This window comes from Megascapheus bottae, chromosome X (genome assembly GCF_031878675.1).
Source record: "Megascapheus bottae isolate mThoBot1 chromosome X, mThoBot2.hap1, whole genome shotgun sequence".
Taxonomy (NCBI): domain Eukaryota; kingdom Metazoa; phylum Chordata; class Mammalia; order Rodentia; family Geomyidae; genus Megascapheus; species Megascapheus bottae.
Genome location: NC_143547.1, coordinates 20,963,696 through 20,988,989, shown reverse-complemented (window position 1 = coordinate 20,988,989; position 25,294 = coordinate 20,963,696). Strand labels below are relative to the sequence as shown.

The 25,294-nt window shown below is 40.4% G+C and overlaps 2 protein-coding genes across 3 annotated transcripts in view; one reads left to right on the top strand and one right to left on the bottom strand.

Moving 5' to 3' along the window:
* The window catches only part of Srpx (sushi repeat containing protein X-linked), a 66,908-nt gene extending 58,564 nt beyond the window's left edge, over positions 1-8,344 (top strand). The window contains exons 7-10 of the mRNA XM_090326989.1: positions 178-357; positions 3,612-3,745; positions 5,124-5,245; positions 7,838-8,344. Coding sequence (XP_090183115.1) covers positions 178-357; positions 3,612-3,745; positions 5,124-5,245; positions 7,838-8,015 — 614 coding nt within the window. The 3' untranslated portion in view covers positions 8,016-8,344. The remainder of the gene's footprint in view (positions 1-177; positions 358-3,611; positions 3,746-5,123; positions 5,246-7,837) is intronic.
* An 8,533-nt stretch (positions 8,345-16,877) lies between these two features.
* Sytl5 (synaptotagmin like 5) overlaps positions 16,878-25,294 on the bottom strand; it is a 140,563-nt gene continuing 132,146 nt past the window's right edge. For both annotated transcript variants that reach the window (XM_090326972.1, XM_090326973.1), the window contains 2 exons: positions 19,951-20,159; positions 16,878-18,726 (listed from right to left, as the gene is read on the bottom strand). In XM_090326972.1, coding sequence (XP_090183098.1) covers positions 18,584-18,726; positions 19,951-20,159 — 352 coding nt within the window. In that variant the 3' untranslated portion in view covers positions 16,878-18,583. The remainder of the gene's footprint in view (positions 18,727-19,950; positions 20,160-25,294) is intronic.

Here is a 25,294-nt window from a genome sequence, read left to right as displayed (position 1 = left end):
TCTCAGGAGTCTCAATGGTATGGATGGTGACTATTTCAAGGACCTCTCAAATAGCATCCATACTCCCTCAATAATTCCATGGGCTAATGTAGAAGCTTTATGGAAAATCTGGAGCCCCTGGGTCCTCTGTAGGAGGAAACTGAGCACTGAGGCTCTTTGGGGCTTTTGTCTCTACAGTGAAACGCTGTGGCAAACTCATCGCCCCAGATAATGGTTACATGAAGTGTTCCAGTGATGGTGACAATTATGGGGCCACCTGTGAATTCTCTTGCCTTGGTGGCTATGAGCTCCAAGGTAGCCCTGCCCGAGTATGTCAGTCCAATGTGGCTTGGTCTGGCGTAGAGCCCGTCTGTGCAGGTATGTGTGCAACCTCCCCTTCACCAATAGCAGCACCTGAACATCTCTTGGTTTTTGATTCTAGAACAGAAGTGGCTTCCTTTCATGTGCTTGGAAAAGTTCTTTCTGCTGTTCCTTATCTGAATAAGTGAGCGAAGCCCCTTAGTTCTTGCTGTGACATATCTCAGCTGCCTTCCTCCTTTGTCTCTGCTTGTCCTCTGATTTCCCTTTCATGTCTTCTAAGAAAGAAGTTGGAGGTTAGGCCCCAGGGCCAGCCTGTGATGAGTGACATTATAAATGAGCCAATTCCACTCGAATTCCTCTAGTTCCTGGAGTGGCGCTTATAAAGCCAGTATACTGCTGAGTCTAGACAACATAAGGCCTGTATAGAAGCACTGGCTTTAAAGTCATGCAGACCTTGGGAAGTTGTTCTCATACCTTCTGTGAATAATGAGGAAAAGAAAACCTTATTCATCTTATGAGTTGTTATAATGATGAAATGAGATCATCCACAACACAATGGAGTAAGAGCCATACCTACTATAGGGTAAGCATCCAGCATATACCACCTGTCTTACTTCCTGTTGACATTCTCATCTTTATCCTTTCCTAGCCATTCAGAGTAGGTGGTACACACAAACACACAAACATAAACATAATACTTATATATACATATATGTATATGCATATGTATACATATATGTCTCACAAACAAACTAAAAGAATACAAATATCTCCAGGTTAATACAGATTTCATATTCAAGTATTTGGGAAATACTAGGTTAGGGAAAATACAATTTTCCCTCTTTCGTTTTACTTTTGTGCCCGTATTAGGCTTGAATTCAATTCGTTGAGCTCTTCTTTGGCTTTTTCCCCCCTCACATTAGTGCTCTACTGCTTGAACCATGCCTCCAGCCCATACTTTTTGCCTCATTATGTTGGGGGCTGAGTAACGCCATGTCCAATAACTTTCTGCTGAGGCTTGTAGTATGGATAAAACACGTGGATCTCTTTGTCCTGTCCATCTTGTATACTGATAGGTTTAGGTTCCCTCACCCAATATAAGGAGGAGGGATTTAGGAAATGAAGAGAGAGAGAGAGGGAGAGAGGGAGAGAGAGAGAGAAAGAGAGAGAGAGAGAGAGAGAGGGAGGGAGAGGGAGGGAAGGAGGGGGGGAGGGAGGGAGGGAGGGAGGGAGGGAGGGAGAGAGAGAGACCTTCTTGTCTTGATGAAGCTGCGTGGCATCTCTGTTCGTGCTGCAGGGTAAGAAGGCTGGGTGCGGGAGGACATTGGGCCCATTCCTCTCGAGGCTTGGCCTGGTCAGGGTGTGTTTTTCCCCATCCCCCTACTAGTAGAGGGGGACTGGGGACGAAGGTATCTCACAAAACTTTTTGACCAGTTTAACACTGCTCTGTGATCTTCCGGGTTTCAACCTAACAGGAGCTGACAGGAATTTGTGTCACCTATTTCTTTGTCATTTTTAAATTTGTCCACTAGCAAATTAAAAAATTATGTAATTGCTTCCATTATATATATTTATTTTTGCCAATCCTGGGCTTGAACTCAGGGGCTGAGCACTGTCCTTGGGTTTTCTCAAGGCTAGAGAGCTCTGCCCCAGCACCACTTCTGGCTTTTTCTATGTATGTGGTACCGAGGAATCAAACCCAGGATTTCGTGCATGCTAGGCAAGCACTCTACCACTAGGCCAAATTCCCAGCCCTTCCACTGTATTTCTACTGAGCAATGCTGTCCTACATTCTGATCCTGTGAGGCAGTGAAAGGGCAAGAACTCCGTATCACTTGGGACAATACCAAAGTGTGTGCCTTAGAGGCTGGTGAAGAGCAGGCACTCTGCGTTTGTTGGCTGAATCATTGAGTGTAAAAGATGAACACACACTTCGCTTAACATCCAGATAAAGCTCAAAATATGCACCAAGAACATAAACCATATGTGGAGTTTGCTCATCCTTTTGGAGAATCTGAACCATTTCAAAGCTGTCCAGCCTGTTGCCTATTCTCCCACCCTTTTGCTTCTCTATACTCCCCCCAGTGACACTGGAATGCTCAGACCATTTGCCTTTGACATTCTTATCTATGTTCAAGAGTCTACTTACGGCAATTACATGGGTATTTCTTGTCTAAGGGCTTTTCCCTGGCTCTGAGGCATGATAAGCCCATGTCCCAGGGCCAGCTGAAGAGATAGAAAATTAGTATCCCCTCGAAGTGCCACCCAATGGTGATGGAGCATACATGCTTGAATCCCCGCATTCCTCCAGTAGGATAGCTGTAAGTTATGTGGAGTACCATCTCTGAGAGTTCTTCACCGGAACTAAGCTCCAGATGTCTACAGCAATAACTCACTTGATAATCCACCCTGTACTGCTCTCTTTCCTTCCCTGGTTCACTTCCCGAGACAGAAAGAATTATGCCATGCCCAAATTTTCCACATATTCATCTCCCACACTTGAGACTGTACTACAATATATGGCAAAAGGAAATTTGCAGAACAGATATGAAGAAGTTAAGGACTTTGAGATAGGAGAATATCCTGGATTATCCAATGGGCCCAACATAGTCACAAGAGTCCTTATATAAGGCAGCCAGGATTATTAATAGACACAGAAAGAGGTAGTAGAAGAGAAGTACATACAGAAGACAAATTCCAAGGGCCCATGAGCCAAGGAATGAAGTTTGGCCTCTAGATGCTGAAAAAGACAAGGGAACCGATTCAGTATCTCTCCTGAGCGTAGCCTACTGACTCCTTGATTTAGCTCAGTTTTGAATTTCTATGACTGAAGAAAATCTGTTTATACTATGTTAAGCCTTGAAGCTAAAGGTGATTTTAAATATACTTTCCCACTCCTTTAGTAGTGCTTCTCCTCTCTTTTTTGATGTTAGTACTGATGTTTGAACTCAGGCCTAGTCACTATCCTTTAGCTTTTTTGCTTAAGGCTGGTGCTATACTACTTGTGCCACAGCTCCTCTTCTGGCTTTTGGTGGTTAACTGGAGATTAGGAGTCTCCTAGATTTTCCTGCCCAGGCTGGCTTTGAACTGCAATCCTCAGATCTCAGCCTCCTGAATATCTGAGATTACAGTTGTGAGTCACCACAGCCTAGCTGTTCCAGTGCTCTTGACCCATTTCCCAAATAAATTTCTAAACCTCATTCCTCATCTCAGAGTCTGTTTCTCACACATATGACTGTGTGTCATCATTTGTTATATCAAGCTGGAGCATGCAGAAGTTTTCTGACCCATGTGACTATTTCTTGTTACAGAAATGAATGTTGATGTGAATGTCAGAACAGCAGCTGCATTTCTGGATCAGTTTTATGAGAAAAGGAGACTCCTTATCGTGTCCACACCTACAGCCCGGAACCTCCTTTATCGAATGCAGTTAGAAATGCTGCAGGTCAGTCTTTGAGGCAGGGCCAAGGTGAGAATGAAACCTCTAACAGGAAGGGCCCAGGCAATTCTCGAAAAGGAAAGGCACATTCAGTGCTTAATCCACTTAGAGTGAATTGTAGAACCCAGCATTTTCGAGCTGCCCATTCATCTAGGGTACTGGAGCAAAACCTGATTAGCACTGACTTTCAGGAGCTAACCAAATAATTTTCCAACTAACAAGGTTTGTCTGTCTTTACTAATAATCCTAATTGAAATGCTATCCAGCAGCCAAAGAACTGTTGTCTTTGCTGGACTCATCCAGGATATGCCTGGACTGGAGGTAATCAATTACTTTTCTGCCCAAAAGTCTGGACCAGGAGATGAATAACGTTCTTCCCTATGGAATTTGGACCCCACTCATGGTACTCCTCTAGAGAATGACAGCTGTGTCTCTGGATAGTCATTCTCAACGTGTGAACTGAAGAATAGCAGTATTAGCATTATAATAAGGAGTTGGGATTGTACATATTAGGTTGGGCCATTTGCTCCAATACATTAGTCTACCAATTCTGTCAAATCCATACAGAGATATTTCAGTGGAATTGTTGATAAAAGCTATTTGATGCTCTTTTTTAGTCTTTCTTTTTCCCCTCCCTCCCTCTCTCCCCTCTTTCTTTCTTTCTGAAACAGTTCAGTCTGGGTTCAAAGTTGTATTTCTCCTGTCTCCATCTCTAGATTGCTATGATTACAGGTGAGTGCTGCTATACCCATTCTGTTTGCTGTTCTAATAATTTAAGATTTAAAACTTCCACCTAGCCAGATTCATCTTATTTATCTTCAATTAGTTTTTGTCCCTTATTGCCACTTGTTCCTCCTGGTAAGACTTTCTGCCAAATGGTTGACTGAGCTCATTCCTGAGGTTTTCCCAAGAGTCAGTTCAGAGGGCTGTAACCTTTTATCTTTATTTTCCCAGGGTTTGGGTGGGCAGGGATGTTAGACAGTAGAATGTGGAAGGTAGAAACAAGGGCAGAGAAAGGGGTTCTAGAAAATACTCTCCTCTCCTTACAAATGAGAGTCCTCTGAGGTGGTCTTGGACATTTTTTTAGGAAATTTGACTCACACATGGTCTCACCCCATCTGGAAATACCATTGACTGCCATTTTGTTTAGGTTTTCAAACTCCTATTGCCAAACCATTTATGAGTAATTTCTCTAGGAAGGTATTTAGGTTTATAGCCACTCAGTTAACTCCAATTTCTTGACTGTCTTCAGAACAGCTTCGAGTGAGCAAAGACCTGTCCAAAAGCAGACCATTGCTGCTTCTTTCTGACAGTGTGTAGGTTGACGTGGAGGTCTCTTTCCTTTTCTATATTAACGCCTACACTGTTGGTTCTCTTCCTGCAGCAAGAACGGTGTGGCTTGGATCTTCGTCATATCACAGTGGTGGAACTGGTGGGTGTGTTCCCAAACCTCGTTGGCAGGATAAAATCAAAGATGATGCCTGCAGCCCTAGCTATGCAGCTCAGGTAGGGAAACATAGGAAAGTTCTCTCCTCAAATTTGATCTCCTGTGAATGCACAAGGATCTGATCAGGTTCACTGATTTCTGTATTGGATTCAGGTAATCTTTAATGTTTGAGTGGTTTTGTGCCAAGAGTATTATAACTGAGCTAATTGGCATATTGCCACTTGTCCAAGTAAATTATGTGGTGAATAATTACCACTGTTCTCTTCTTATACCTTCAAATAAGTCCCTCTCTCTCTCTCTCTCTCTCTCTCTCTCTCTCTCTCTCTCTCTCTCTCTCTCTCTCTCTCTCTCTCTCTCTCTCTCTCTCTGTATCTCTGTATGTGTACTGGGTTGGTAAAGGAGGAAGAGCTAAAAATAAAGGACCTGAGCAAACATGGCTTTTAGTAGGAGGGCAGACATCCAATTAACCTTCCGAAGCTTGGCTTCTTTTTCCTTTAAGTTTCCAGAGTGCTGGGCACAGTGGCTCACATTTGGATACTCAGGAGGCTGAGATCTGAGGGTCATGGTTCAAAGCCAGCCTGGCCACTAAAAAGTCCGTGAGACTCTCATCTCCAATTAAACACCAGAAAACTGGAAGTGGCGCTGTGGCTCAAGGTGTAGGACGATAGCCTTGAGCTGAAGAGCTCAGGGACAGTGCCCAGACCTAGGCTTCAAGTCTTATGATACACACACACTCACACACACACACACACACACACACACACACACACACACTGTAGAAGTGAGAGAAGGTCTCTGTTCTCTCTCTGTTCCCTGAGGCTCCCTGACTTTCAGAGTACCTGATGGCTAGAACATCTTGTACATCGTCACACAAAGTGCATGCTTCCAAGTTTCTACAAAGGGGGAAGAAGGTAAACACAAACTGCCTTCTTGTTGATATACCAAATACCTTAGACACTTAAATTAGGAAAGGAAAATGTTTATTTAGCTCCTAAACTTGAAGGTTTTAATCTGAGCTCAGGTAGCCCCAAAGCTTCCTGTTTCTGATGAGAGTGGTACATCATGGAAGGATCACATGACACTGTAATTCACTTACATGGAAAGCCAGGAAGCACTGGAAGGCTATGAAAGCAATGAGGGCTCCATAATCCCATTGGAGGGTATGTGCCCCGAAACCATACCCTACACCTCACCTCTCAAAGGGCCATATGTATAGTTACTAATACCTTAAACTGAAGCCTGAAAAACTCGATTGTATTACTGTCTAAAAATTTATACTGTCCCTTCTCAAAGGAGACTTTCTGAAGTTATTGTCTATTTACAAATACCTGCTTATGTCCCATGTCAATGAATTTTTTAAACTTATTACACAATTTGCTAAATGGTCTTTGGATAATAGCCCCTCATATATATACACATATATACATATATATACATATATATGCACATATATACATATATATACACATATATGCACACACATATATGCACACACATATATATATACATATATATATGTATATATGTATATATATATGTATGGGGCCGGGAGTTTGGCCTAGTGGTAGAGTGCTTGCCTACCATGCACGAATACCCGGGTTTGATTCCTCGGTACCACATACATAGAAAAAAGCTGGAAGTGGTGCTGAGGCTCAAGTGGTAGAGCTCTAGCCTTGAGAAAGTCCAAGGACAGTGCTCAGGCCCTGAGCCCAAGCCCAAGCACAGCAAAAAAAATATATATATATATATATATACCCACACATACATATATAACATATAAATACTTGTACATGTATATGAATACGTGTTCTGTATGATATATGTATATTACCCCCAGATTTGCTTATTTTCTCATTCCTGTATTTTTCTGGACACCTCCACACACCACAACTGTAGGAATTCCCTCCTCTAAAAGATGCAGACCACCTGTTTACCTGCTCCTCACATACATACGTGGCCAATATTCATGGGTTCCAACTCATTAGTGCTAAGTCACCTACTCTTGAGCTCTCCATCACAATGACTGAAAATGTGCCCAGATATGGCCAATTGACTGCTGGGGATTAAAATAACCCCTGTTGGGGTGGGGAGTATGGTCTAGTGGTAGAGTGCTTGCCTAGCATGCACGAAGCCCTGGGTTTGATTCCTCGGTACTGTATACACAGAAAAAGCTGAAAGTGATACTGTGGCTCAAGTGGCAGAGCAATAGCCTTGAGCAAAAAGTGTCCAAGGACAGTGCCCCAGCCCTGAGTTCAATCCCAAGGACTAGCAAAAAAAAATTTTTTTTAAAATAATTGCCCCTGCTGATAAACACTGATATAGTCCTAGTGTGTTTATGTGAAATTCCCGACCACAGTCTACAGCAGAGATTTCCATCCCTTAATGTGCAAACTAACCATTCCAGAATCTTGCTAATAGTACATATTCTCATTTGTTAGGTTTGGGATGAAGTAGAAGATTTTCCTTCCTGAATCATGTGATGCTGCTGGTCCAAAGATCACATTTTTAGTAACATAGGCCTGAAAGATGATTCAGTCCTTTATGGTATCAAACCTTTCTTTGCAACAGTGTCACTGTGAGCCCCTGATTGGCCCAGCAGAACTCATGGGAGTTAGAGTTTGACATAATCTTGTGTTCTTTGTCTGTCCCAGGCTGTTGCTACGAATCCCACTCTACTCCTACAGCTTGGTGCTCGTGGATAAACAGGGCACAGACAAAGAGCGCTACATCTCCCTGGTGACACCCAAGGCCCTCTTCAACCTGATCGACACTCTTGCTTTGAGAAAAGAGGAGATGGTCCTGCAAGCCCAAATGGGTCAGAGCTGTTAATACCTGATGTAGTGTTCTTTTCTCTGTGGTTCCTCTTCTCTTTTCTATACAGTGCTGTGCACATGGGAAGGCCTTCAAAATATCCTTGATGTACAGATTTTTATTTGTAATTTTTAAAGTCTATTTTATTATGCACTTTCTTTGCCCTTAAAATTGGCACGATCGTTTTTTTTTACTTTGAAACATTTCAAAAATTTATATGAATATATATTACTTTGGGTTTTTTTTTTGCTAGTCCTGGGCTTGAGCTAAGGGCCTGAACACTGTCCTTGGACTTTCTCAAGGCTAGAGCTCTACCACTTGAGCCTCAGCACCACTTCCAGCTTTTTTCTATGATGTGGTACCGAGGAATCAAACCTGGGTCTTTGTGCATGCTAGGCAAGCACTCTACCACAAGGCCAAACTCCTGGCCCCTATATTACTTTTTAAAATTCTCTCTCTTGCCCATTGTGGCTAATTACTTTTGTAGAGAAATTAAAAACCAGACTTACACACGTACTTTCACCCTGTTACTACTCAATGTGACACATAACTTTCTCTGATCTTGTTCATATGAAAACCTTTGTTAATAAAATATTTTGGAGCAAACTGACTTAAATGCACTTTGTTTATTAAGCACCACTCAGACTTAACCAGTGTGTTCAGTGGTGTTAGGACTAAGATTTTTTTCATCATGTTTTAGGAACAAAAAAATGAGGTCTTTTCAGGAGCTCAATTAAACTGTAAGTGGTCAGTTCTCATTAAATACAAGAAAAAACCCCAAAATAAAAGAGTTAAGCCTTTAAATCAGTTAAGCAATGCTTTAAGCAAGAGTCTAAACTAGAAAAGCAAAGCAAAACAAAAGAAGCAAATGAAAACAAGAAATGGAGGCACCATAGGCAGATATGCAAATGCATTAGTGACTTTTCCACAGGTTTCAAATCTACAATTGAACCAAACTCAGATAAAAATATACAGAAAAAAATATACAGAAAAAAAGGATGTGTTATCTGTAGATATAAAGAAAATTTTATTCTCATTGCATGCCCAAAAAATGAAATATAACACCTTATTTACATTACATTTACCTTGCACGTGATATCATATTCCATGTAAAGATGATTTAAATACATTGGAGGATAGGCAAATATTATGCCATTTTATATGTAAGAAAGTTGAATGTTTGCAGAGTTTGGTATTGTTAGGGTTCCTGGACCCAGTCATTCACAGAGACTTCAATGCTGTGTACCATGTCTTATTGTGAGAAGGGCAGCTTACTTTATGATGTCTGCTTCTATTTGATAATTGTAAGTCTGAAAAAAGATCGGTTTGTTTTATCTATCTGTGTGTCAATACTAAGGTTTGAACTCATGGATTTTGGCTTGCGAAGCTGATGCCTTGCCACTTGAGTCATGCCTCCAGCCCTGTTTTTCACTGACTACTTCGGATAGGGTCTTACTTCCCATACTGATGGACACAGGAGCTACAATTCTCCTACATCAGGTGTTCCATTACTGTTGAAATGATAGGCTAGGCCTCTGCATCCAGTTCTCTCCATGCAGAGAAACTGCATCCAGTTTCTCTTAATTTTTTCTGCGTAGGCTGGCTTGGAACTATGATCCTCCAAATCAATCTCCTGTGTGTCTGGATGGCAGATATAAAACAGGTAGGGCATGAGCAGGGGTTGAAATATGCTTCCACTAGAGGCAAATTTTGATCCTTAGATCTTAAGCCTAGTAATTAGCTTAGATTGGAGGTGAAAGCCACTAACACGTTGTGTTATATATATGAAATCTGAGAACAGGTCAATTTAGCCTATAGTGACAGAAATCAGTACAATAGTGTATCTGTGGTAGAAGGATGAATTGAAAAGGATCACAGAGGAAACATAAGGCTCATTCACATGATGTTCTCTATCTTTATAGAAATGTGTACTTCGTGGCTGTATATTCATACATTGCAGAAATTGCTTCAACTATAAATTCTAAATGAGTATACTTTATTGTAAATAAATTACTTTAGTACAAGAGTGTAAAGTATTTGAAAGTATAAATATGTTAGCTTAAAAAGAAGCTAATAAAATCCATGTTCTGTTCGAGTACCAAAATTATGACAGTGATACCAACTAGAGGCCTAAGTCTACAATAACATAACGTGGTTAGAAAGAAAAAGAAAGAAAGAAAGAAAGAAAGAAAGAAAGAAAGAAAGAAAGAAAGAAAGAAAGGAAAGAACATTGGAGAGAGGCAAAAGTAATGTTGTGACGCAATGACAAAATGTGAATAGTCTGTAAGACACTGGATGTCCAATAATGGCCTTAGGCCCCACTCCAAAACCACCCAGGTAAACTGAGGAAGTAGCTCTGGGGATGAGTATGTGCCTAGCATGTTCAATCCACAGCGTCTCAGACAAACAAGGAAATACTCAGGTATAGGGCATATGCAATCAAATTTTCTGGGTCAACTGTGGGGAAATAGGAATTTATAGAACCTTGCGTGGTTAGGGAAGTACTATGGGTCAATGACTTAGTATTGGCTTGGTATTGGTAGTGGAGTTTGGTTCAAGGGTAGGGTGGTAACTTTGAGCTGAAGAGCTCAGGGATGGCACCCAGGCCCAGGGGTAGGATGGTAGCCTTGAGCTGAAGAGACAGTGCCCAGGAAGAGTTCAAGCCCCATGACCCACCAAAACAACAAAAAAAGAAAAAGCTGAACAAAAATAAAATGTATGTAAATAATGTAAATATATGTCAAGAATGTAAGTGCATTTACTGCTTCATCACTGACCTTAAGTGAGATTAATTTTTTAATAGTACTTGAGGTTTGAACTCAATATATAGTGCTTGCTTGACTCTCCCTCTCTCTCTCCCTCTCTCCCCCTCCCTCCCTCCCTTCCTCCCCCCCTCTCTCTCATCATGGGGCTTGAACTCTGGGCCTGGGTGCTGTCCCTGAGCTCTTCAGCTCAAGGCTAGCACTCTACCACTTGAGACACAGTACCACTTATGACAGACTTTTGTGCCAGGGATGGCTTTGAACTGTGTCCCTTAGATCTGAGCCTACTGAGTAGTTAGGATTACAGGCATGAGCCACTGGCTCACAGCTTTGCTTGACTCTCTTGATCACAGGTGGTCGTCTACTACTTGAGCCATCTGGGCATTTTGCTGGTTAATTAAAGATAGAGTCTTAAGAACTTTTCTGTCCAGGCTGACTTCAAACCATGATCCTCTACATCTCAATTTCTTGAGTAGCTGGAATTCAACTCAGATGAAAGGAATTAAAAAAAAACTAGGAATGGATGAAATTAGGATATATACTGCTTTAATTCATGCTGCAGTGTGGCATGTTTTGCAAAAGGCAGAGCTAAAATGGAAGGACGTTTTTGACCTGGTACCAGATTCATAGAACAATGGTACTGTCATAAGCTGAAACACTTAGTAACATACTTCGGTAATGGCAATGGAGCCTTGAGTGGAAATAAATAGAAGAAAATAAAAGTTTGAGTTTCTTTCCCTCAACTCCCATCTAGCAAGACTTGTGAAGACTATGGTAGCTATATACTTTGTAAATGCAACTAAATTTGCTGAAGCTGCACTTGTTCTCTGCAGGAATTTTGTATTTTAGGCAGCAGTGCTTTGAGACTAGGGGATTAATTTCACGTAGAACTGAAATGCTGTCATCTCTCTGGACACCAAGCAAATCTTATTTTTTCCCTCTCTTGAGTATTTTCCAATGTCTCTCTTAATTCCATGGCACGACATTTGACCATTGGCTGTTAAATGGGTTTGTGATCCCTTTGCAGTTTAGCATGGACTCCCAGGTTTGAAGAGAGGATTAAAAAATTTGCCTATTTTATTTTATTTTTTATGATAAACCAGAAAGGGAAAGTATTGTTTCTCAACACGCAAAACCATAGAAGAGATTGAGTCTAAGACTCTCTAGAGCAATGCTCTGCAATCCTCCTGGCCCTCAGATCATTTGTTGCTGGTCACCAGGAGATAAGGAGCTGGCCTCCAAATGTGTATCAGCAAGGGGAGTTAATGTATTATTTAGTTAAGCTGATGGTTTTATTAGCATAAACTGATTACACATAGGAATCTCATTGTGGTAGTTCCATCTGTGCATATATTATGTTTTGACCAAATTATCTCCATTTATTAGTTTCATTGCCACCTCATCTTCCCCATACTTTTTTTTTCTTTTTTGACAGTTCTGGGGCATGAATTCAGGACCTGGGCACCGTCCTTGGGCTTTCTCAAGGCTAGCACTCTACCACTTGAGCCATAGCACAACCTCTGGCTTTTTTTCTGTGCCATGTGCTACCGAGGAATTGAACCCAGGTCTTGGCGCATGCTAGGCTGGCACACTATCACTAGGCCAAACTCCCAGCCTATCTTCATACACTTCTTAACAGTTTTAAAGTAAAACTTTCACAGAAAGGAAAACATGCCCCTTGAGTCACATCACCACTTCCAGTTTTTCAGGCGGTTACTTGGAGATAAGGGTCTTGAGGACTCTAGTGCCGGAACTGGCTTTGAACCTTGATCATCAGATCTCAGCCTCCTGAGTAGCTAGGATTCCAGGAGTGAGCCACCACGCCGGCTCAATTAACTTATTTCTTATGAACTTAAGGCTTATTAGTCATATATTTGTGAACAGTTCTTAAGGAAAAGGAAGTATACGATGTTCTATGAAAACATCTTTGTTTTCATGACCTAAAAAACTACAGCGTGATGAGTAAGCCCAGTGATAATAACATTATGTGAAATGAGAGCTGATAAACTGAATCTTCCCATTCTGGCAGTGCTATTTATGTGCTTCAGAAAATCAGGATGCTAAACTTGTCTCTTTGCAATTGGTTTAATGCATTGTAGGGGGAGAAACGTGTATTGGGATCTCAGGTAGGAGATGGACTGTTCCAGGGAAGGCCATAGTCCCTACTTCTGAGGACCAACCTTATAGGATTGTACCTACAGTATTGCAGTTAACTGAAAAGATATAAATACGTACATTTAAGAGGGGGCAATGTGGTGTCTTGATGTATATACACACTGTGGAGTGATCAGCTCAGTCTACTTAGTATATGTATCACCTCAAATATTTCTCATTTATTTTCAATGAGAATGTACAATTTGAAGTACACATTATTAATTCAGAGTGGTTACTCTAAAAACAAGTAAACACATTCAAAAACTTTCCTTTAGTTCAGTGGGTCCCAGTCTCCTTTTCTGTTAAATGTTAGACATGTTGATCTTCAAAGAAAATTGCTAATCTAATGTTTTATAATATTAGGTTTTATTTTCTATTGACTTTTTCACAAATATTTTTAGTGTGTATTTGAAGTTCAGAACAAGGGATATAGCTGTGAAAAACTACTGTGTGTGCTCTTATGAATCTTAAATAGGAGGGACCAGAACTATCATTCAAGGACTTGTTATATAAATAATTTATTGTAATTGTGATGTGTGCAATGAAAGGGAAATAAAGGCAGGCTGTTGTGACCTAGTTTAGTAGAGGATCAGGGAAGGTTTTCCTGAGGATGTAACATTTAAGGCATGGATATTAATCGAAATCAGGCTGATGATCAAGGCCTATCTATGGGACTTTTTAGCAAAGACTATGATGTGGGATAAAGCATGGTGCAACTGAAAAGTAGAAAAACTCAATGTGTGGCTGAGAGAATGGAGGCACAGTCTGGAACAAACTCAAGAAAGACAGGGCCATGAACAAGAACATGGATTTTACACTTAGAACAATTGAAAGTCATGGAGGGAGATCACAGATCACTCTGGACATGGACAGATAGATGTTTAATGATAGGAAAGTTGTCAAGTGAGAATAGTAGATACTGAATTTAGGTGGTGAGTGGAAGTATGTCTACTATAAAGTTTTTCAGTGTTTCTGCAAGTTTGAATATTATATAGAGGAAGAATCAATAGGATTTCCTTATTAATTTTTGCCTCAAGGCAAAGGAGAAGAAAAGATCAAAGATAACTACAAGGTGCCTGGTTACAGTATTTGGCTAGATGATTGTATGGTATATTCTGAGACAGGATAGCCAGGAATAGAAGATATGAAAGTGGGGGAGGAGGAATGGGCCATTAATAAAAAACTATCTTTAAGTGGTTGTATAAAGGAGTTATGTTTGGTACCTCAGTTTATGAATATAATGCATTATTTTTTGAGGGCCATGGGGCTTGAACTTGGCCTGGGTGCTGTCCTTAAGCTCTTCAGCTCAAGGCTACCACTCTACCCCTGGGCCTGGGCGCTATCCCTGAGCTCTTCTGCTCAAGGCTACTTCCCTACCCTTGAGACAATCCCCACTCCCCATTTTCTAGAGGTTAACTGGAGATAAGAGTCTCAGGTCCTTTTGTGCCTGGGCTGGCTTTGAACCTTGATCCTCAGATCTCAGCCTCCTGAGTAGCTAGGATTACAGGCCTGAGCCACGGCACCTGGCTTGAATACAATGCATTTTGATCAGTGTTACCACTTTCATCATTCTTTGAGAATTGAGTTTTGAGTATGAGTTTTAGTTATAAACTCTCCTGGTGTAGATGTTATATCGTTAGTTGGATTGTGGTTGTCAAAGTCAAATTAAAATCTAAAAGCAAATATCTATGCAGAAGAGTTTTACTTGGGAATCAAAAGAAAGATAGTATTACAATTTGGACACAAACTGGGGCAGTCTCCAGTATATTTAGGAAAGAAATGAGAAGCTTAATTTTATGAATCAAAGGAAATATTATACAAGTTAATTTGCAAACAAGTTTATAAGTCTGCTAATGGCTTCTGGGATTTGGCAAGATATTATTGGTGGGTGGTGACAGTTGCTAGGTAAAATTTGTCTTAAAGTTATAGTAGGTTTTTTACTGGATTTGATCTGGAAAACTTGCAGTCTCTGGAGCAGGCATTTGTGACCTGTGTGGTTTTTCTGGGTTCTCAGCTACATTGAACTGGGTGGGCTAGGAATAACTCTGATTTGTTTAAGAAGGGTCTGGATTGGAAATGTAAGTTTGAAGTGTGAAGTGTATAAAGTCATGAGAGTGTGTTATGTGACCATACCTGGGAGGCTGCATACAGTGAGGTGAAAAGAAACATTGAGCACTGAAGAATTCCATTTTTAATAGTTGTGCAAAAATGAGCAAAAACAGAAGAGGAGGAGCAAAGAGTGACTAGAAACTGAAAAATTAGGGGTAGGAGATCTTACAAGTGGCTTCTCAGGTTGTTTTCAATCTTGTGCATTAAGTATACCTCTATGTACTCATTATACACATATGCACCTATCTCTGTTGGAGAAGTGCCTAAAAGTACAATTGCTAAGTAAATATATATTCTGAATATTTTGAATTTAGAGAAGCTAGATTAGTTAACCATATTCCATGTGGCATTTTGACATATGGCAGGTTAAATTTGAAATATTCCTCTAATGTAATTTCATGGGATTAGAGTGATGCTATCAATGCACTCTTTTTTTTTTGCCAGTCCTGGGCTTGGGCTCAGGGCCTAAGCCCTGTCCTTGGACTTTCTCAAGGCTAGAGCTCTACCACTTGAACCTCAGCACCATTTCCGGCTTTTTTCTATGTATGTGGTACCGAGGAATCGAACCCGGGTCTTCATGCATGCTAGGCAAGCACTTTAACCACTAGGCCAAACTCCTGGCCCCTATCAATGCATTCTTATATGAAACAATAGAGAGAAAGATTCTTCCTAATCTTGAATGATTTGAATTCTGTACCATTCACAAGTATTACTGATATTTCATTTTATTTTTATTTATATGCCTATTTATTTATTTAGCTTTTTTTTTCCTTACCTGTCCTGGGGCTTGAATTCAGGGCCTGAGCACTGTCTTTGGGCTTTCTCAAAGCCCAGTGTTCTACCACTTGAGCCACAGCACCACTTCTGCCTTTTGTATGTATGTGGTACCAAGGAATTGAACCTGGGTCTTTGTGCATGCTAGGCAAGCAATCTCACCACTAGGCCAAAGTCCCGGCTCTTTAATTAGCTTCTTGAGACAAAGTCTTATGGCATATCCCAGGCTTGTCTGGAACTCACTATGTAGCCCAGCTGATGGCTAACTCATGACCTTCCTACCTCTGCCTCTAAAATGCTGGGATTGCAGGTGCACACAATCAGATTGGGCTTACATTTAAAGTTATTACTATTTGGTACTTCCACTTAGTAAAAGAGAGTGATTTAAAGATCAACTGAGCTTTTATTCCCAACAACTCCAAAAGAATACAGTGTGTATGTCTAGGATTTTGTCTTACAGAAATACCCAGTTTGCTATTGGATTTTATGAAACTGTGATGCAGAGAATTGTTTTAAATGTGATAAAGTTCTAAATGTGGAAAGTTCATGCTCTTGAGCTCAGGTTGTAAATTTGGGAATTTTTTATTTTGCCACATTTTTATTAGTGAATAAATCTACTTTACTGGGTCTACTTCAGTGTCTTCAGACTTCACCGTCACCACTTCATTTTACCTAAAGAGGACACATAATGAGTCACAGAAACTCTGAAGTAAATTTGTGTTTCCAGTGTGAGAAGTTGTGATGTTCATGTATTTTTCATTTTCTGCTTTTAAGAAGGGTATCATAAAGATATGAGTGTGAGTTTTTCTAAAGGACTGTATTTACTAAGCTACACTAGACTAACAACTTCAGTTCTCTAAAATTAGATGTTTTTTAACCAACATTTAAAATAAATGAATTATTCCTTTACTACTAATAATATGAACACATTCACAAATCACTTTTAAATTTCAAGGATAAACCTAAAAATATGGAACAACTATCTATAACAAGCCTGAATGTTATTGTAATTCTATTATTGAAATTCAGCTTCTATTTTTTTTCTTCATATATTTTTATTGTAATTAATAGAAGGGTTACATTATATTCACCAGATAGAAGGTGCATTACTTCACAAATATTGATACCCTTTCTCATGTCATGGTCCCCATTTCCCTCTCCCTTCCCTGCTTTTCTTGATTGCCCCCTTCTCTATCCTATTTCAAATAACCAATTATCAGCTTCTGTTCTCAAATGAGGAAATGAGGGGAGGAGGAGAATATTACTTGGGATCATGCCTAGGTCATGCAGGTTAATGTTCAGTCAGACTCTGATTCACCTTCTTTAACATATGCCTTACTATTCACCTTGACACCTTTATAAAATCATGTCCAGGATGGCAGTGAAAATAGAAATAATTTAGGAGTTAGTCATAGTCTTTATAAGATTTTGAGTAAAACATCTAATCTCTCTGGGCTGAGAACATGCAAAATGAGGAGCCAGGCCTGAGGTCCCTTCTAGCTTTAAATGCCTTTGCATCTAAGTTTGAGAGTTCAACTATCTGGAATTCTAGGTGACAGAGATACAGTACATTAAACTACTGGCCCCAATTCATCCCTTCGTGTATCCTCACTTTTGTCATGACTTTAATGTGGGCAGAGCATATCTCCTTGCTACTTGACTTTGGATTTACCATATGGGTTTTAGACTAATGGGTCATGACACATTTATGTATTTGGTCAACTCTGTTGTCATCATGATATGGTTGTAACTATTGCCCTAAGAAAATGAGACACAAGTTGCTGACATAGACTCTATAGAGAAGGAAACATAGCTGCCATAGCAACGTTTGCAGACAAAGCAAAGAAAATATTGCCGCTTTAGGACACTGACATTTGTGGCTAGTTATACAGTAGTACCAGCAATAGTGTTAGCAATAAATAACACTACAAAAGGAGATAACAAGAACTCACAGAAAGAGATTATGAAAGAGAATGAGAAAATAGTGTTCCTAACTCTTTCCTATAATAGGCCAGAGGGGCCCCAAAGTGAAAGAGTAGGTACAGTACTTTCCTTTTTACTTAGTACATCTGAGTCATCAATGAACAAAATGTATTGATTATTATTTTTCAATCTCTTCTAGTTAATAGCCTAGAACATTTATTTCAAATAAATAATGTAGATAATCATTAAGATCTGTTAAATCCTGGTTTACATCTATTCTTCTGGGACAATCATTTAGCTCTTTCCACTCTAGGATGATTTAGATGATACATTCTATAGTCACATCACCTGGCTATTATTCAAAGTTGCCAGCCTAGCAGAATCATCTCTTTTCCAGCAGTCATCCCTATCATGCCTTCTTCAGATCACAGGGATAATTAGGGTGAACAAAGAGTGGCTTTGAGCTGTTTGGCAGTCCCCATTCCTATCAAACTATTTGAGGAAAGCTAAAATAACTCATAATTAAAGGAAAGACTGAGGGATTCCTAATTTCATCCACAATTTCAAATAACCTTGTGCTATTTCTGTTATGGTTGTAAAACCTGTGAACCATTGAACAATTAATTATCTTGTGGACAGGACATAGTGGGATACTCTCTATTGCCCAATCAGAAAGACCCGTGGGCATATAGGAGTGTATAAGTATTAGGCACTCAACAAGATACGAAATATTCATAACACTGACATTCTCTCCCCTCATGTCCTCATGCCCCAGGTAGGAAATGGCAGTGCTGCAGAAACTACTACCAATAGGAAACAGTAAGCACAGTCTTCAGAGGCTTCCTTCTTGGAGGGTTACTTCCTTCAGAACCTGCACTTCCCCATGCTGGAACGGAGCATGAGTGCCCCCTCTATGGGCATCCCAGGGTTGGAAGCCATCTTCTGCCAAAGGCGTTGCTCTTCCCCTTGAGAATCCATCCAGTCCACGTTCTTCCCATAGCTCATACCTGGAGCACAGAAAGAGGAGCACTGTATTTCATAGCTAAGTTGTTTTGGTCTCCTGGAAGGTATCTATTGATCACTAAGGGGACATGGGGGGGTGTTAACCCAGAAAGCCTTTCAGTGGCCTGTTCTCACTTCCCAGATCTTGTAAAAGCTGTTAGAATGAGTCAATCCTTTAGAGTGTGCACAACTTCCTTCTGCCTAGACAATGTGAGACAAATCAGGACCGCCCTGCCATGTCATTTCCTTCCTACTTTGGTATTTCAACAGACAGATGGTTCATGAAGACTGGCATGGAGCAATTTGGCAGACTGGCCTCTGCTCTTTCTTACAAAGTCACTTCTCTAACACGGGGAAATTTTAGTTTAGTGACCCTCATATTCTTAGCTCTTGTTAATTTCTGTAAATAAAGTATCATAGGCTCGGCTTCTGAGTGCTAAGAAGATTTGAATGAATCACACGTGTTTCCCCAGTGCTATCCACTTCTCCCTGCAGAAGTGGTATATTTCTATAACCTAACTGAACAATGGATGAAGACTTTTTGCTTTTAGAGAAAACATCGATTTCCTTGCCATTCAATCAGTGTGAATGAAAACTGTACATATTGGAAATTATTAAGATGCAGATGAAGTTGACCTTAGAAGGTCCTCATTTCCCTCTCAAAAGCCTGTGCTATATTGGTGGTCTGAGAAAAACTTGAAGGCTCTCTATACTAATATACTACTAATATACCAATACACTAATATACTACTACACTAAGATCCTACTAATGTGGAGTAGCTCAAGACTAGTCCCCTACAACACCACTTCCACAGCACCACTTCCATCAATGAACAAATTTTATTTTATGTTTTGCCCGTCATGGGGATTGCACTCAGGACTTAGGTGTGGTTCCTAACCCTTTCTGCACTCTAGGTTAGTGTTCTACCACTTGAGCCACAATGCCACTCCTGTCTTTTCCTGAGTAGTGTATGACAGATGAGAGTGTCATGGACTTTTCTCCCCGGGCTGGCGTTGAACTGTGATCCTCAGATCTCAGCCTTTGGAGTAGCTAGGATTACAGGTATGAGCCACTCACTGGTGCTAATGAACATAATTTTAGCTAGAGGATGATTTCAGGATTCAGTTATGACTGACTACATAATTACATAACAACATAAATATCTAGTACCCAGTACATGCCCTTGTCCCATGCCCAGTAACAGACTCCAGATCTCCAAATTCCTTACCACTTCCCGAATTTAAACGAACTCCTCCAAGAAAGATATTACTGGAAAAGGCTTCTTTGTCCCAGACAGTAAGTTCTAGGCAAACATTCTTCATATCCTGAGGATACAGGCCACTGAACATGAAAGTATGATTCCATTGAGGGTTAACGCTCTTTCTTATGACCATGGTTTTATGCTTGGTGGCTTTGCTATCATCAGGAAGCAGGTAACTGCAAGAGAAAATACAATCAAACTATCATTGAGACAGTAAGCAAAAATGCCATCTTGGAATAGTCATGTGACTATTCCATAATTTCTACGGATGCGTGTCTGTGTACATGAACGTGTACAAGTGTGATATGTGCATTTGATTCTCTCAGGATTTTTTTTGCCTATCATTATTATAATTACTTGGGTTTCATAATGACATGTTCATACATTCATGCAGTGTGCTTTGAGCATATTCACTTATCTTCCAGGTTTTTTTTTAAACTTTTATTTTATTTTATTGGTGCCGGTCCTGTGGATTGAACTCAGGGACTGGGCACTGTTCCTGAACTTCTGTGCTCAAAGACAGCACTTAACCACTTTAAGCCACAGTGCCATTTCCAGCTTTTGGTAGTTAATTGGAGATAAGTGCCTCATAGGCTTTCCTACACAGGCTGGCTTTAAACCACGATCCTCAGATCTTAACCTCCTGAGTGGCTAGGATTACAGGTATGAGCCACCGATGCTGGAAAATCCCCCAGGTACTTCTATGGTTATATTTGGACTTATTTTGTAGAATGGCTTTTTTTAGGTGGGGCAATAGTAACATGGGCTCTCTGTCCTTTCTAATCTTATTTTGGTCTACCTCATTCTTGTAAAGCAAATGCCTTCTGTGGTAGTAGGCATTATTGGATGTTTTTGTTTGTATTTTCATAGGCCATTTCTAAATCCACTGGCAGCCAGAATGTTACTTTCAGCTGTGCCTCGACTCCTTCAATGAAAGAGTATTTCTGGTTCTAAATAACTTGATGTGGGGAGGACCCTGGAATTTCTAGGAATTTAATGGATTGAAGGGTGACTCTTCAAGCAATGAGTTTTGGAAATTGGCGGGTAAGTCCTTTAGGTTCTCTGTCCCATAGAAGGGACAATCTGAAGGAATATTTCACAGTATCTCATTGTTTCCACAGTGGAATTGTGTCAGCTTCCTATCATAGTAACTTATTCATAAACGTATCTGGTTTTGCCAAAGCTGGGGCTTGAACTCAGTGCCTAGGTGCTGTTCCTGAGTTATTTTGCTCAAAGCTAGCAGCTTTTTTGGTTGTCAGTTGTTGATAAGTGTCTCATGTACTTTTCTACGCAGGCTAGCTTCAAACCATGATCCTCAGATCTTAGCCTCCTGAGTATCTAAGATTACAGACGTAGGTCAGCAGCACCTGGGATAGACATATATTTTTATTTTTATTTATTTTTTTGTGTGTCATGGGGCTTGAACTCAGCCTGGGCACTGTCTCTGAGCTCTTCAGCTCAAGGCTACCACCCTACCCCTGGGCCTGGGCGTTGTCCCTGAGCTCTTCAGCTTAAGGCAATCACCTTACCCTTGAGCCAAGTCCCACTTCCCATTTTATAGAGGTTAATTGAAGATAAGAGTCTCAGGTCCTTTTGTGTCCGGGCTGGCTTTGAACCTTGATCCTCAGATATCAGCCTCCTGAATAGCTAGGATTATAGGCGTTAGCCACTACGCCCAGCTTATACCTATTTTCTTTAAAAAAAAATAGTTTTTTCCCCTCTTCTCAAACAAAACATTAAAACCATGGACCTGTGCTGTAGTCAAAATACTGTATTGGGCTCAATGTATATGGTGAATGCTACATTTTCCCCTACTAGGGAACATGGATGTCTAGTTCCCATAAGTTTCATAGTGCTACTTCTTACATACCATTGGCCAGAATTTAGTCACATGACTATAGTAACCACAAAGGATAATGCGTGCAGGCATGCAGTGTGCATTCTAAGAAATCTTGTGCCAAATTATATTTTTTAATTTAAGTTTTTAATGCTTATCTTGAAATATTTTAATGATTTATAATAAAAATTGCATTTTGGTTAGGTCAGCATTATTTTTACTATTCTACACTCAGATTGAACATAAAGAAAGTTTGGATTTATATTTAGTAGCAGAGAAAAACTTATAAAGGTGATGTGTAGAGAAGATACATTTATATACGCCAACTGATGAGTACACTTTTTTTTTTGCCAGTCCTGGGCTTGGGCTCAGGGCCTGAGCACTGTCCCTGGATTTTCTCAAGGCTAGAGCTCTACCACTTGAGCCACAGCACCACTTCTGGCTTTTTGCTACGTATGTGGTACCGAGGAATCCAACCCGGGTCTTCGTGCATGCTAGGCAAGCACTAAACCACTAGGCCAAACTCCCGGCCCTACACTTTTATTTTGCCAGTTCTGGGCCTTGAACTCAGAGCCTGAGCACTGGCTTTAGGCTTTCTCAAGGTGCTCTACCACCTGAGCCACTGCACCACTTCTGGCTTTTTTTTTCTGTGCATGTGGTACTGAGGAATCGAACCCAGATCTTTCTGTAGGCGAGGCAAGCACTCCAACACTCTAACACTAGGCCAAACTCCCAGCCCCTACAGTTATTTTTGGAGTAGTGTTACCCCTCCCTCATTTTCTTCCACTTCTTTCCCTCCTGACTCCCCTGGCTCCCAAGTTGTAAAGTTCATTTCCATGTGTCTAGTGAGTATCACTGTTGAGTTGGTTCACCCTTTCTCCCACCATTTCTGTGATTCCCCTTTTCCTTCCCAATTCAGATAAACTGATATACAAGAAAAAGAAAACAGAAATAACAAAACACTGGCAAAGGGGAATAAATAAATGAAAGGAAAAAAGAAAGAAAAAAGAAATACCTGCAAACAGTACAAAAAAAGTGTTTCTATTTCTTGGGGAGACTTTACCAGAAAATTGGGCTTTTAAAATGACTACAGATGCTGTACATTATTATTTCTACATCATTAATTCTCAATAAGAGGAAGTGAAAACTTTCCCAGAGATAGTAAGTCACCCCTGCCAGTCCAAAGTGAAGCTGAGAGCCAGGGCCATCCTCTTATCCCAAGAAACTGCAACAGAGGCCCAAACTCGATGGTGGAGCTGCTAAAGCAAATTGTTTGAAAGTATTTCTTTCGTCCTTAAATTTAAATATCACAAGAGAAAATGAGAACAGTTGGATTTGGATTCAAACACATATCACCTACAGGGAAGCCCCTCCATTTTTTCTTTTGTCCAAACTCCAACTCTGTACTAGGCACTTTCATTCATTGGCATGCACTTTATCAACTGATTCATGCTTCCAACCTCTCTGCTTCTCACTATTAGATCTTCCATATTTAGAGCACATGAGAATAAAAGTACAAATAATTTTCATTTCATCCTTTTCTCTTCCTCTTTTCTCTTTTCTTCTTTCTCCCCCTCCCTCCCTCTCTCTTTCTCACCCTCTCTCTTTTTTCTATTTCCTTCCTTCTTTTCATTTCCTCCCTCCTTCCTTTATCTCTCTGTTTCTTTCCCTCCCTCCTTCCCTCCCTCCCTCCCTTCCTTACTTCCTATTTTCTTTCCTTCCTTCCCTCCTTCCTTCCTTCCTTCCTTCCTTCCTTCCTTCCTTCCTTCCTTCCTTCCTTCCTTCCTTCCTTCCTGACAACATCTGTGTGGCTTAGAGTAGCCTGAAATTTTCTTTTTTTTAAAAATTTTTTAAAATATTTTTTATTGTAATTAATAAAAGGGTTACATGATATTTGCCAGATAGAAAGAGCATTAATTCACATACATTGATACCCTTTCACATGTCTTGGTACCCATTACCCACCCCCCCACCCCCCCACCCGTCTTGGTTTTCCCCCCTTCCCTATCAAATTTCAAATAACCAAATACAAATAAATTCAATATATCAGATAACAAAGTGAGATGCTGTAACAATATGAGATACCCAAGGGACAGCAAAGGAGATGAGAGATAACATAGTATATTAAGGACAACAATCATTCGTGATATGGTAGCCTGAAATTTTCTGTGGAGAAAAAGGACTCAATTTTTTTGTGTAGCCCGTGTTAGGCTTGATTCCAATCTTCCTGTCTCAGCCTCCAGAGTGCCAGTATTATGGGAGTATACCATCTATATTGTAAGTTGTGTACCAGCAATCCTTCCTCAGTTTTCTCCATCCATTCTTTTCTGTCCTTCTCCTCCTATCCTCCCTTCCTCTCTCTCCTTCCTTCCTTCCTTCCTTCCTTCCTTCCTTCCTTCCTTCCTTCCTTCCTTCCTTCCTTCCTTCCCTCTCCCTCTTCTTTCTTTCCCTTTCTTTCTTTCTTCCTTCCTTCCTTCCTTCCTTCCTTCCTTCCTTCCTTCCTTCCTTCCTTCCTTTTCTTTCTTTCTTTCTTTCTTTCTTTCTTTCTTTCTTTCTTTCTTTCTTTCTTTCTTTCTTTCTTTCTTTCTTTCTTCTCTCTCTTTCCTTCCTTCTCTCTCAACTCCTCTCTCTCTCTCTCTCTCTCTCTCTCTCTCTCTCTCTCTCTCTCTCTCCCTCCCTCCCTCCCTCCCTCCCTCCCTCCCTCCCTCTTTTTTTTGTTTTTTTCTAGACATGGGCCAGAGACTCTGGGCCTGGGGACTTTTTCTAAGCTCCTTTTGTTTAAGGCTAGTACTTTACCACTAGAGCTATTACACCACACACCCATCTCAATTTTCTAAGAAGGCTTAAGGAGAGGCAACAACTGCCATCTGACTTAAAGAATTCACCTTATAGCCTTCATATTCTCCATGAAATCATCTATAATGGCTCATTTACTTTGAAAAGCGTAGCACTTTGAAGGTTCATACATGTGCATTTGTGTGTTTGAATGGATACTAGCCTTCTAGTTCCAGTTCCTCTAAGGTCAGGAGTATAATATCCAGTAGTCTAGAAATCAAGACAGATTTGCTGGTGAGTTGTTTAGAGTGAGCAACAATATCCACTTAAGAGGAACATTCCCTCAAGAAACTGCTCCAGGAATAATGCTCTGATTACCATCTTTTTTTTTTTTTACAATTTCATCCAAGAGAGAAAAACAGCAAGTATTAGCAGCACCACAGAGTAACAAAATATAATGAAAGTACATTGAACATACAATTTTCTACTTTCTCCTTTGTGAAATGAAGCTCATGAGAATATTTGAGGGTCTTAAGGGCGAGAATGACAGGAATTCCTCAGATCTACTGGAAACAGTGTAAGCTAAGAATAAGCAATTCCATCTACACTCATAGTGCTTTAGATGTATGAGATAAATTGTTTCAGATATAAACATAGCTCTTCCCCAAATATATTCTCTAAGCAGAATATGGAGGCTCA